This window comes from Anopheles funestus, chromosome 2RL (genome assembly GCF_943734845.2).
Source record: "Anopheles funestus chromosome 2RL, idAnoFuneDA-416_04, whole genome shotgun sequence".
Lineage (NCBI taxonomy): Eukaryota > Metazoa > Arthropoda > Insecta > Diptera > Culicidae > Anopheles > Anopheles funestus.
The window spans coordinates 42,696,903-42,710,533 of NC_064598.1; the positions used below are offsets into that span (position 1 = coordinate 42,696,903).

Sequence of the window (13,631 nt, forward strand, 5' to 3'; positions counted from 1 at the left end):
ACACTCGTAATATTAGATTGTAGAATGGAGATGTTTTCTGTCATCTTATTTTAACAGTATTTTTTTTTTTTTTTTTTTATTAACCGTGTATAATGCAAGTTCTTTCTAGTATTTGTGTGGTGATTTATTTTTCTATTCTTTTTGGTTGTGAAATCGTTTTTTTTGTTCACTTGTTTCATTATCGGACGAGCTGTTACTATCCGAGCCTACTCTTTTTCCACAAGCATTCATCTTGCTGATGTGTTCTTTATCATAGTCCATTCTCTGGAGCTTTGTTCCAGTAGACTTTGGGGCCGCCATTTTGTTCACGGTTTGCTTTTCTATTTCCTCACTTCTGTCTACTTTCTTTGTCACTGCGACCGTAGCATCCCGTACTACCTCCGCGAATAATCTGTTATTCACAGTTGCTTTGCTAGCATTATTCTTGCGATTTTGGGTGCAAGTAACCCCGTAGTGGACCTGCTTATCACAGTATTGGCATGTTGCCTCTTGTCCCTTATAGCTGACTTTGACTCTTTCCCCTTTGATCGAAACAAAGGACGGGATGCGTACTTCAACCTGCATTATTGCTGCACGGTTTCCATCTTTAATTCCCGCAAAAGGCGAGGGGCTTTCCCAGTACAGGTCCTTGACCTCTTGTACCTTGCCATATTTGGCCAAGAGTACACTGATATCGTTGTTGGATATGTTCGATGAACAATCCATTATTTTTACAACTTTGGAGTTGTCGTCCAATCGGATTGGAATTTTTACTTCCTCACCGTCACACATAAGGCTGTGTTTGCCGTCGTGGAATTCCACGAATTGTCGTGCTTCGCACGCGGTCTTCATTTCTATGACCGCCGTCATGGCGGTGTTCATCAGTTGGACTTTTACCAACTTTTGCGGATCCAACTTTAGTTCCTCTGTGAGGAAACTCATCACTTCTCCCTTGCTGGGTTTTTTCTTTAATTTGTCAAATTCTACCCTAAAGGTAGCACATTGATTCGGCGCCATTGCCACTTTCCCTCTTTTTTTTTCACTTTGTTCTGCACTATCTTCTCGCGTGTTGTCGCTTTGACTGTCAATCGCGAACTGGAATCGCCAACATCTGATAATGTTTACATCGCCACCTTCAATAGAACGTTTTGTTTATGCAACCGGCTAAACACTGGTTGCCCTCAAGGACCATTTGTTGTGTCATTTATTTATTATTTACTTCATTATGGAACATAAATTTCGCATTTCTATATCCTTTGTTTGTTTCTTTTATCAAAAATGTAACTAATGATGCACGAGTTCGTTTCAAAATTGATCTCCATTGATGAAACATGCAAAAAATCGACGAATTTCTACACATTTTTCAAACAATTCCTCCCATCATTAAAACAACCCACAACTGTCATATCGACTGGCAGCGCCAAGCAACCAACCAGGGAGTATAGCACGTCATTACGATGATGTAGCCAAGAGGAACGAAACACTAATTTTTTGGAAAAGCAGCTCGGCCGCAACAACGTAGCTCTCGTGCGTGTATGTTTGTACTTCGTGAATTGGTGTTTTCATATGTTTTACCATAATTTGGTTTCGCGAAATTGCTAGGCGTGTACCGCGCAAAGCAAACTGGCCCGCAATGCATGTGGTGTAAAACTATCCAAAGCGCTTGCAGCTGGTTGGCCGTGTTCCGTTTTCACCACCATGGAGGATTTGTTTTTGTTTTCTCGGTCGCTCTGCTAGCGTATTGAATGTGCTAATCCGCTCGATGTGCATTGTGTAGTGTAGTGACTAGTGTATATATTGTGACGATTGCTGTTCAACCTTCCGTCGTATCGGGTGTTTAAATGGTCTAGTGCTACAGCAAACCAGTGGAAAGTTCGACATGTTCACCAAAAAGGCCAATATCGATTTGAAAAAGTCGACCCAAAAAATACAAGACAGCAAGAAAGATTCCGCTGCCCGTCTGCGACATCTGAAAACTATACTCGGTAAGCTCGGGAATCTATCGAAATATAAGCTATCAATCTCCTAGGATGCAGAAACACAGCAAGCATTGGTTGGTTGGTCGATTCCTGCACGGGTAGGCTTGACGACGGCGAATGTTGTTGGTTAATTTACATATCTCGGTCGGTGGTACACGTCGCCAGCAGGCGCTGGAGTTGATGATGGAGCAACGAGGAAAGTGGACATGAATCACACCTGTATGCGATGTTTTCAAACTTCCCAAACGCGCCCCCATACCTGTGCATGCATGTTCTGGGCCTGCTAGCCGCTGGTGCTGACGAGTCACGGGCAATGAGGTGAAACATATGAACCTATCCCGTTCCTGGAGTGTGTGCATACCAATCGACGATTGCTCCACAGTACGCACACGTTGCTAAACAATTAGATTTTCATGCTTGCGTTGGTGGATGTGGATAGTGCCCCAGTGGAGTGGAGGTGGGGGAAGGCGAGCGCGACGATGTACAACACAGACCAATGTAGAGCGATACAACCTCTACCGTAGATGCGAACGGAGGATGGTAGTAAAAGCAATAGAAACGAGCATCACACAAAAAACTGCTGCAGCAGCTGTGAGAAGAAAAATGGTTCGCATGTTTATTGTAGCGTGCAGAGTTGCGGCTGTTGCGAGAGCACAAAGAGCGCAAAGATCGCGAGAGCGACGATAAAAAACGTAAACAATCCATTTACCACAAGTTCATGGTTCGCAGCAACGTACGCAGACGAACTAGCATATGTATGGGATGTGAAAAGTTGATCCATTGTTTGATCATCGTTTGATGGTACAGAAGTGATCCCGATACTTGCTAATGTTAGCATCAAACATCGCCCTCACCATGACGATACATGCACACGCAAACACACACACACACACCCACTGGTGGAATGCAAAGAAATACCACCCTTGAGAGAGAACCAAAACGACCAACAACTACTGTTCCGCGTCCATTCGAACCCATCCATTTGCTGTTTAATATGCAACACAAACCGAATGTCCCCTTTTGCGTACCGATCACGGAACGATCATTTTGGTTTGTCTGTTTTATTGTCTCTATATTGGATCTCTTGTTTTCTTTCATTTATATTTGCAGAACACGTGGACAGCGATGAGGCAAAAAATCTGTTCGAAGCTAACTACAGTCACGTCTACTACATCCTTTACGACACTTTCGTACAGGCCGAGGCGAATCTGAAGCAGCGTGGTAAGTGTTGGTTCATGGTCACGGCGGGGTTACATGACCACTTCCAGTTCGGGCCATCTCAAACAAACGGCAAACACCCACCGGGTTGTTTCGCCAAATTTGGAGCTCTCCACACATATTAGCATACACTGTTGGAATGTCACCAAACCCATAAAAAAAGAAATGAAAAAAACCCACGCTGCTACTATGGCAACGTATAGGAGCAATAGGATAGGATTTAAACCTTTTATCTGTTCTGTTCCCTTCCATCTTTCTTTTTTGTCGTTTCCCTTTTCTTTATGTCGTCTGCGCATCCTGCAAAACAAAAAATCAAAACAAAAAATACTTTTGTACTAATCATCACTACACTTTACTGTTGAATGAATGAATGACAAATGTGACCACGTCCGATGCACGTTAAATGTTGTACAATCTTTATACACTACCAAATTCCGGCAACAAAAAACCACAAAATTTGACCATTCCTGAAATTATTGCCAAAAATGTGATGTTGGTGCACTTCGCAAATGCGATGTATGATGTATTATGTATCTCTACCAGAACTATCCTTTCACATCGGTAAGTGGACGGAACACGCTGTGTTTTGGGAGTTCGCTGCTAAATTCTTAGTGTTGCTTGCCACTGTTAATGATTAGTAGAAAACGTTTGTTTGCATGTTTCATTTGTTAATACATGCTTCATATGTTTTTTTTATGTCTTATATATGTTAAGAAGGGGCGGCCCGATGGTGCATGTGATAAACGGCGCCAGTCCACACCGGCCGGACCGGGTTCAAATCCCATCCGGACCGTCCCCCCGTAGCAAGGACTGACTATCCGGCTACGTGGTAAAAATAAGTCTAGTAAGCCAGAAATGGCCGGCGTGACCTGTAAGGTCGTTAAAAGCCAAGAAGAGAGAGAGATATGTTAAGAAGGATATGATTTTATATGCACGTTATTATCAATATTCATAAAAACATATTTTCATACAACAATAAATTCATCTTGTTTGCCATTATAAGCATTTTGCCTGGTTATAATAAGTACTACAGCTAATATAACGTAATTTAACTTCATGACGGTCATTTCTAACAGTTATCTTGTAACTACAATTGTTTTTCTTGATGGCTTTGTTTAACATTATTAAACAATTTACGCAGCTATTTGAAGTAGAAATATGCTGAAATGTGTTCGTTTGTTTTTGTTTATTTATTAAAACACTTTCATTCGAAAGTTTGTTAATTAGTTCTCTCTCTCTTTACCTATCCCTGATCCTTAATTAGTACATAAAACTCATCGGGAAGAATTGGACGGATCGTTGTGGCTGCTGAGCAAAATACTATGTCTGCTGCCAGAGTTGGTCCAGCGCCGATGGCAGTGTCATTCGCTCGGGCGCATCCTTGCAAAGTTACTGCACTACGGCAACAGCGTAAAGCTACGGCGTGAGGGTGTGAAATATTTCCTCCTCTGGTATCAGGCCCTCGGTGACAATGCACCGCCCTTCGTGCATGGAATGTTTACCGAGCTCGTCCCCGGACTGTCGGTACCGCAGCGTGGCAAAAATGCACCGGCCGTTCCATCCGACAGTGAGTTTATCGCTACGGATTTGCTGAACCACCCGAACCTAAAAGGTGAACTCGGTGGGTCCGTGTTCCACGATACGACGGCCACCCATCCGGTAAAGTCGCCCGAAATACAACCGCTCATTCCACCGAGCTCGAGCGAACGGACGGCGGCACCGGATCCACGCGATGGGCTAGAAATTCTGCTCGACTGCATGGTGCAGTCCTGCGGGTGTTTGAAATGGCGCGACAACAGTCCCCAGCGGCACATACGAACGTTTAACTTTTTGCTGACAAAGTTCCGCGAACAGTACCTGCCCGTGTTTTGTCCCTCGTTCGACTACAGCACGTCGGTGTACGAGCCGAAGCTCGATCTACCCGTCATCCGGAGCGTTTCGAAGCGCGAAGAGGTGATGAGCTCGTGCGTCGTGGTGCTCATCATATGGATTGCGAAGTATACGCACGAGCGGCACGTAAACAGCAAGTTGGAGCAGATTCTTTCGATTGAGGACGAACCGAGTGCGGGAGCCGGTGGTGGTTCGTTAGATCATGCCAGTTTGCTGTCCAATTTGCGCCACATGGGTTACACACAAACGCAGCTAGTGCGGGACGTACTGTACTCGAGCCGGGAGACGGTTAACTTTGTGCACGAAATCTACCGGCAGGCTTTCCTGATGGCCTTCACCTCCAAGTCGCAGATTGAAGCGATGCGTATCGCCATCTCCGTGTATCGCGACTGGATGAGCAGCATACCACCGCCACCGTTTCTGTTGGAACCGGATCTGGAAGCTTTACCCGTTGGAGGAGGAGGATCGCCCGGTGGTGGTGGTGGTGGCGCCGTGCTCGGACCACCAGGGCTGGAGACGATTTCCCCAACCGCCAGCAATAGTCGACCCGGTAGCCAACGGTTGCGTACCGATTCCTACCTGGGTGCAATGATGATGACCAAGGAGAATGGTTCTATACGGGCCGGTTTGCAGAATGTGCTGCAGGTGTTCGTAACAAACGCGGTAAACGTGTTTATGGTCAATACGGCACATTTGAATTTGCACTTTCAATCCAAAACCAACGCGGACGGGTACGCAACGCCGCTCGACGAGCAGACCGATATTTGTAAGCGTGTGCTAAACATTTACCGCACGATGGTCATGAAGACGCGCATGGAAGCGAAAACGTGGGAGCAACTGTTGCTCGTACTGCTTCAGGTCACTTCCGTGATTCTGCAAAATTCGCCTCCGAATGCGAAGAAGAACAATCTCGGTGGAAGGTTGGCGCAACCGATCTTTCAGACGCTGATTGTTACGTGGATCCGTGCCCATACGAACGTTCCGGTCAACGCAGGACTGTGGGATCGCTTTCTAAAGGTGCTATCGTCTTTAACGCACCGTGAGGAACTGATCGTCGAGTGGGATAAAACGATGCAGACGCTAACGCGCGTCCTTGCCCGCCAAGTTTACAATATAAACCTTTCCGATCTGCCGCTGGATCGGTTGGCAGAGCAGAAAGGTAAACGAAAGCGTGGAACACCGTCCAATTGGACCGCAAGCGAGAGCGGTCGTTCCGTGATGGGAAGGGATGGAATCGGAAGTGGAGTGAACAGTTCCGACAGGCATGGTACCGCGATGCATGATATAACGTTTACGAATGGAAGTAATGTGGTCGCTTCGGTACCTTCCGATGGTGGTGCTACTACAACACTCATGCGTGGCAACCTCAATGGTGGCGGCAATGATCGATTAACTAATGGTTCCGGTGGTCCATTAACGGTCACGACAACATCAACCATTACGTCCACTACCGGAGGAGGAGGAGGAGGTATGCGGATGGGGAACCCCCGCAGCATACCGGGCACACCGTCACTGAATCGAAGCTACAGCGAGGGAAGTCTTTTGTCTGCTCCGTTCCGTAAATCACGTGCCCGGCGTCGTTTGCGCATTGCCGGACTTGGCCTAACGATGGGAAGCAATGCGCGAGAGCAAACTGTCGCAGCAGATCAACATCATCACGGTGCTGATCATTCCTTTTCCCGGTTGCTCTCCAACACATCGACATTCCTAAGCATTAGCAGCGAAAATCTGGAAATGGCTTCGTTTTCCGAATGTACCGAAGTGATACCGCTCGGTAGTGAAGGGCACGGAGGATCTGGGGCTGGTAGCGTTCTGCGCCGTGCCGTATCGCTCGATTCCGTTCGACCACCTGGCGCGGGTGGATCGGCGAAAAAAGATCACTCGGATGATGACGGTTACCGGCATCATCGTGTTGGAACGAGTTGTGAAACTGGTGGTGGATCGCGCAGTCCATCACCGACGGCATCGAGCGGTATTGAGAGTGGATCGATCAAAGACTCTCCGATGCAGATAGCGGATGCGCTTACTGCTGACAGTTCCAGCATTGATACGCAGGATGATCCCCAGTCGTTCGGTGGTTCCTCTTCATCGATGGCAACGACGGCCGATCGGCGATCGATTTTGGCTGGCGGCACGGCCAAGGGTTGGCTGCCGGATGTAGCGGCCGTGATGTGGCGCCGCATGCTCGGTGCACTCGGGGACGTGAACAAGATCCTTAATCCGAAGCTGCACGCTCAGGTGTATCAGTATTTGGTCAGCATGACGGAAAGTTTGATCAAGATCCGCATGAACCAAGGCATTTCACTTGATGGAAGCGGACATTCATCGTCTGCTACACTACCGTCCGCCAGTACGAATTTGGTACCGCCCGTTGCACTAGTGGCCCCGTGGTGCTACGGTGCGCTCGCTCTCGATGCGCAGTACGCGCAAGGTAAACTGTACGCGATGCAGCTGTTGTGCACGATCGTACAAAGTGGTGCCAGTTTGGGCAATCATCAGCTGCCACTGTTCTATCATGCGCTGCATCAAGCACTGACCGGGGAGGATCGTGCAATGGCCTACACTGCGCTACGTTATTTAGGTGGGCCAAGATTTTTGAGCCTGTTGCTTCCGGGACATACGCTTCTGCTGCTTGATCTGGTCCATGCAGCAACCGTAGTGCTCACATCCTCGGAAACAGGCCCTCATGCTCCACGTGCCCATGTGGCCGGTTTGCTTGGATCGCTACTGTGTTTTCCCCGAACTTCCCTCCCAGGGCCCGTATTGCAACCGTCCGAGCCACACATCGATCTGATGGAATGTCCCGATCTACAAGAGCACGTGCTGAATGTTGTATTGCGCTGTGCACGCCGTGAACCGACAGCAAAAGCGCGCTGTATTGCAATCGCCTCGCTCGGCCAGTGGATACTGCAGAACCTAACTAACCCAAGCGGCCAGCAGGCTGGTGACGGTGAGGTTGCATTTAAACTAAAAGTTCCCCACCATAGCAGCGAAACTGGTTCGCGCCGTGAATCTGTAACGCACAGCGTCAATCCGCGGATCCGCGAAGCATTTCAGGTCATTCTACAGGCGCTCCAATTTAAGCATCACACAATCGCCCGTCTAGCGTCGGAAACGTTGAAACTTTGTGCCGAACAGGGGGCACGGATCGAACAGATCGAGCGTCTGCCGCAGCTGATCATCGACACGGTGTGTCTCTCGCTGGACATTCACAATGTGCCGCATCCGAAAGAATCGGATAAAACGGTTCTAACTTCACTGCTGTTGACACTCGGTGAGCTTTGCATGTCCTTCTCGGTTCGCACACTACAACAACCAAAGCATCACGATTCGACGGAGCCGCTTATACTGATCGTGTTTCGCATACTGTACAAAATAGCCACCGGACTGCAGAATGGCGAACGCATTAAGCTGTTTACCACCGACGAAGATTTTGACTCGACCATTGTGGTCGACGATGTGCGGGAGAGCGGTATGGGTGAGTCCGGACCATATCAAACATCCGAATCCATCGCCAGCTGTCAGTCGGCGATTCGGTTGTGCGCTAAAACGGTCGCAATGCATCTCATCACCAATCTCGGACACTTCCCGATGGGTATCGGCGCAACGCGGCTCAGTTCGTTGGTAGATGAGCAGGATGATTTGATGAGCGTATCGGTCGGCACGGTACCCGTTCATCCGAGCACCGGTACGGGTCCGTCCGTTGCAACGTTGCAGCGTGAAAACTCCATTGCGGGTGCACGCGTCGATGCGATGGAGCATGTCTTAGCTTCGCCCAATTTACAACTGCTCATGCTAAGTCCGGAACTGGTGGCAAGCTTTATTGAACTGCCTGCGTTAAAGCTACCCGGTGGTGGTGCTACCGCCGGATTGCTCACCGCAAACCGACAGGTTCGTTTGCTGCTTCGTGATCTGAACGGGAAAGCGTGCTGGGATGCCTCGATACTGTATCAAGAACCATCGCTATCCGTTCCATCGGCGGGACCGGTCGATTACGAACGAAATGCAACATTCCAAAGTTCAGCGCCTGTTTCGCGGCACTACGCCTACTCAACATTACCCACGGGATCTGGTCAGTTGGCGGGAAGTAATAGCGTGGCGGGAAGACATTTTGCCAGCGGTAGTACCTCGATCGATCCGCTAATGTCCACCGCTATTGGATTGCCGATGTCGCATGGTCCGCGGCACACTCTGCGCCATCGGCCGGTGCATCAGCTGCCGGTTGCAAAGGATTTGGCGCCAGATTTGGATCAACTGGACGACGTAAGTAAAAGGGAAATGTTTGATTATTGATTATTCCTTTTAATGAGGTACAATACCTTCCTTTTAATTTGTATTAATAATTACTTTACTTCCACCGAGGCGACCCGGTGGTGCATGTGATAAACGGCGCCGATGCACACGGCAGGACGGGGTTCAAATCCCATCCTGACCGTCCCCCCGTAGCAAGGATTGACTATCCGGCTACGTGGTAAAAATAAGTCTAGTAAGCCAGAAATGGCCGGCGTGACCCTGTAAGGTCGTTAAAAGACAAGAAGAGAGACAGAGAATTACTTTACGATTAAAAAAGACGCCCAAAACCCTGATAAATCTCCAAGGATTTCCATTGTCCGTTATAATGTTTTAGATGTATTACTTTTCATTTAATTTAATGCTGTATTGTTTATCCATTCCTCAGCTATTGCAATACATCGGCTATACCAGCCCGGAATGTTTGGACAGTTCAGAAATACCGTTGAACACAGCCGGACCAAGTCCGTTGGGAGCTGGCCTGGAAGGGCAAACTATTTCGATCATTCTAAACCAACGTACAATCGAAGCGGAAGCTGTAGCACGCCAAAACTCCGGTACGAACGGTCTGCTGAATGTTGAACGATCGTTGTCTGGTGGAACATCATCATACCCAACGCTTGTGTCTAGCAGTGGTTACGGTAGCTACTCACCCGGCCAATCATACGCAGACGAACCAGGAACAGGTACCTTAACAAGAGCTGCCAACGCTATGCAAAGCAACCAGCAACAACAGCCACCAGCTGACACCACCACCACGACGAAACCATTCCAACTCGGGCGCATTCTCTTCAACCAGCTCGGTCTAGCCGGTTGGGAACGGCGCAAACGAACACATCTGCTCCAGCGCACCGATAAGCTGCTGCGCGAGTTGCGCAATCTCGATAATCAAAAGTGCCGCGAAACGCACAAGATGGCTGTGATTTACGTGGCCAACGGGCAGGAGGACAAAGGCAGCATTCTGCGGAACGCTTGTGGCAGCAGTACTTACGAAATGTTTGTATCGGCGCTTGGCTGGGAGGTCGAGCTTGAGTCGCACAATGGTTTTCTCGGCGGGCTACCACGTCAGGGCTGTGGTCAGACGGCACCCTATTATGCGACCCCGTTCCTGGAGGTGATCTATCACGTCTCGACACGCATGCCATCGGATACACCGGAAGCGATATTGAACAAAACGCGTCACCTGGGCAATGATGAGGTACACATCGTGTGGAGTGAACATAATCGTGACTATCGGCGGGACATTTTGCCGACCGAGTTTTGTGACGTGCTGATCGTCATTTATCCGCTGAAGAGTGGTCTGTTTCGGGTGACGGTAAACAAAAAGCCCGAGGTACCATGGTTTGGTCCACTGTCGGACGAGATGGTTGTTGGTGGTGCTTGTTTGGCTAGTTTGGTGCGAGCATCAGCGATCAACGCAAGTCGGGCAAAGCGAAGTTCTCTTTCGCTGTACCAACAGTAGTAAGTGTAGCAATGATTGCTAAAGGACAAACCCCAGTAAGATAGCACGATCGTTTTACTAATGAAATGTCCGTTTCTTATTTTCTTTCAGTTACGAAGAGCGCAACCGATCCATCGACACAGTGGCGTTGCGCCATCGGGAAAACAGTACATTCGAAGATTTTACAGCGCGCATCTTCTGTCCGATTGCGCAGCAGAGCGGTGGCAAAGTAGGTGGTGGACCTAGCGGAACGGCCGGAGCATCGATCGCTGCTGGTACGAATGCACCGGCACCGTTGGCGGCTGCCCTGATCGATCACCACAGCCGTGGACCATCGAAAAGTGGGTTTTTTGCGCGTGATTAATGGAAACCGGTCTACCGCAATAGGACTAATTTCAAATCCCTCCACTACTCCTTCCTCCTTACCCTCCTTAATGTGCTTTGCAGCCTGGATACACCATCCGGAAATGGTTGCAACGGCCCGTGAGGTAACACAGCAAACGCTTGCTTCCGTATCGCTGGATCAACCGTCCCCAAGACCGCTGCGCAAGCTGCACCATCCGTTCAAGGCAGTGCCGAAAGGGAAAGTTAGCAACCAACCTAGCGGAGGTATGATCACTCCCGGTGGATCAAGCACGGTGGACCGATACGGTGTTGGTTTGTCGAATTCGACTGCCGTGATTGGACCTGGTGGCGTAACCGGTACTACACCACCGGAAAGCCCAACCCTACCGGGACGGAAGATCAAATGAGATTGGTGGTAGCTTCGGGCTACCGCAATCGAGCTATCTTTGCTGCAACGATCACAGGCAACAAAGGGTTCTCGAGCTGGGAAGGCAACGGCCAACACCACCACCACCACCACCACTGTCACTGTTTTGACTAGCAATACTGATAGAAATAATCACGGTAACAATAAGAATAACGCTAGCTGTAACATTAACAACAATAATGGCAGCAAGGATCGAAACGAAATGGAAGATCGATCGTCGTTACCTTCCAGTTACGGGCCGCTCATTAGCCAACAATACGATGTAACGATTGTGGCCAGAATAACAGCATGTTTTTGTGGAAAGTAACAGCAGCTTTCCGGCAGCTAAGAACGATAGACAAGAACGATGTACAACATCAACCAGGCAAGTGATTTACGATTAGGCGGGGGAAAAAATTTGTTAGAAACCATTTGTTTTGGTTGCTGCTGGTACCGGGGTTTTCTTTTCGGCCCAACGTTATCCAGCAAACTCATGTTTTCGCACCGTGGTCAAAAGTGACTGCCGGAAAAACCGACAGTGGGTTCGTGTTAAACGATAGTATAAGAGCAACAAATGATTAGCTTTAACATGCCGTAGTTAGATAGATCCTTTCCATTTGCCGTGAACGTGTAGCGCTTCACGTACGTGAAGCGTCGAATGGAAAGGATACAAAGATGATTTAATAGGGAGGGGAAGAGAGACAGAAAGAGAGAGAGAGACACGTATACAGACATTTATATATTTATTTATTAACATTATTAACAATGAAACATTGGTAGGTAGGTGATTGCGGTTGTGTAACGAATGCGTACGAACAGCGAAGGAATCAAAAGGTGAAGCAAAAAGGAAAAAAAGGAAATTGGGAATGCGAAGCAGTCACGAAACACACACAGACACAGCACTCAGAAAATCGTCCATTATTGTTAGAGCGTACCATTATTGTGAGGTATTAATTTGTTACTATTTTATTATTATTATTATTATTATTATTATCAGTAGCATCTATATAATATTTGACTTCTTTTTTACCATTTTCACTTTTTTTTGTTCGTTTTTTTTTATTTGTTTCAACACAGTTACACTCCATTAACGTATTGAGTTTTGTTATTTACGCACGTCACACGGTTTTTTTTTGTAGCTTTAAGTTAACTATAGTAAGGAATCGAATCGAATGATAACTCTAGTATTTGAGGAGCGCACAGGTGGCAATTTCTGGTGAGTTTTTTTGTTGTTTGTTTGCATAATGACTAGCTCTAAATGTTAACGTACAGCTTTTGTGTATGTTCTCTGTGCTGTCTGAACAGTACATTTGTTTATAGGAAGGCAGATGTTTCGCAAACGTTTTCCATACTCCATAGAAATGAAAGTTTGTATGGATTCATTTTGTACTGTCAAGATATTCAAAGGGAAAATATAAAAGTAGCATCATCAAACATTAACGCAATAGTAATTGAAAAATGCGTAAAATTGCTCATCGAATCATTAACCAACACAAGGTGCAGAATTCGATTGACTCGCTACAAACAATACCATCCCAAAAAAAAACAACAAACATATAGCTAGAAACGCATTTTCTTTTTTTTTAATCACTAATCGTTTTTAGCAAAACACAACAAAATCAAATCAAAATGTGATTGATGGGTGCGTTTTTTGTTTTGTTTCCATTGTACGCCTATGAGAGGAAAGACAGACAGCAAATAAAAAAAAAGTTTAATAGATAGTAACAGATATTGTTGTGAGTAGACAAAAAAATCATACAAACCGATACAAGCCAGCAAAATATGGACAAGGAAAAAGAAACCAGCACAGAAGCAGCAAGCGTATGTTTGTCAGGTGATAATTTGCTAAATATTGCACTCCTCTCGCGCATTGTCAGTATTTTAAATGGCAGCGATACGATCGAGCCTTCGAGTGCATCGAAAATAGGCCCGACTGACTAACATTTGCAGTGAGCTATTGTTGGCATAAAAACAAACGCTCACGCCTTGCTTACAAAACATATATTCACTCGGAATTGTAGAAGAAAATCGTGTATGAAAATAGTTCCAGTACAACTTACTGCAATGCCACTTAACTACAATA

General features: G+C 47.1%; 1 protein-coding gene across 1 annotated transcript; it reads left to right on the plus strand.

The window, feature by feature from the left end:
- The first annotated feature begins 1,366 nt into the window (after positions 1-1,366).
- On the plus strand, positions 1,367-12,169 carry LOC125761251 (probable Rho GTPase-activating protein CG5521). Its single transcript, XM_049422203.1, has 6 exons — positions 1,367-1,964; positions 3,069-3,179; positions 4,441-9,329; positions 9,745-10,817; positions 10,909-11,138; positions 11,245-12,169. The coding sequence occupies exons 1-6, from the start codon at positions 1,859-1,861 to the stop codon at positions 11,547-11,549; spliced, it is 6,714 nt and encodes a 2,237-aa protein (XP_049278160.1). The 5' UTR covers positions 1,367-1,858; the 3' UTR covers positions 11,550-12,169.
- The last annotated feature ends 1,462 nt before the right edge of the window (positions 12,170-13,631 follow it).

What these genes read in the sequence shown, in the direction of transcription:
- LOC125761251 (XM_049422203.1), top strand. Translation starts at nt 1,859, where the DNA reads ATGTTCACCAAAAAGGCCAATATCGATTTGAAAAAGTCGACCCAAAAA. An exon ending in ACATCTGAAAACTATACTCG is followed by an intron (nt 1,965 to 3,068) that starts GTAAGCTCGGGA and finishes TTATATTTGCAG; the next exon opens with AACACGTGGACAGCGATGAG. An exon ending in CAGCCGTGGACCATCGAAAA is followed by an intron (nt 11,139 to 11,244) that starts GTGGGTTTTTTG and finishes TGTGCTTTGCAG; the next exon opens with CCTGGATACACCATCCGGAA.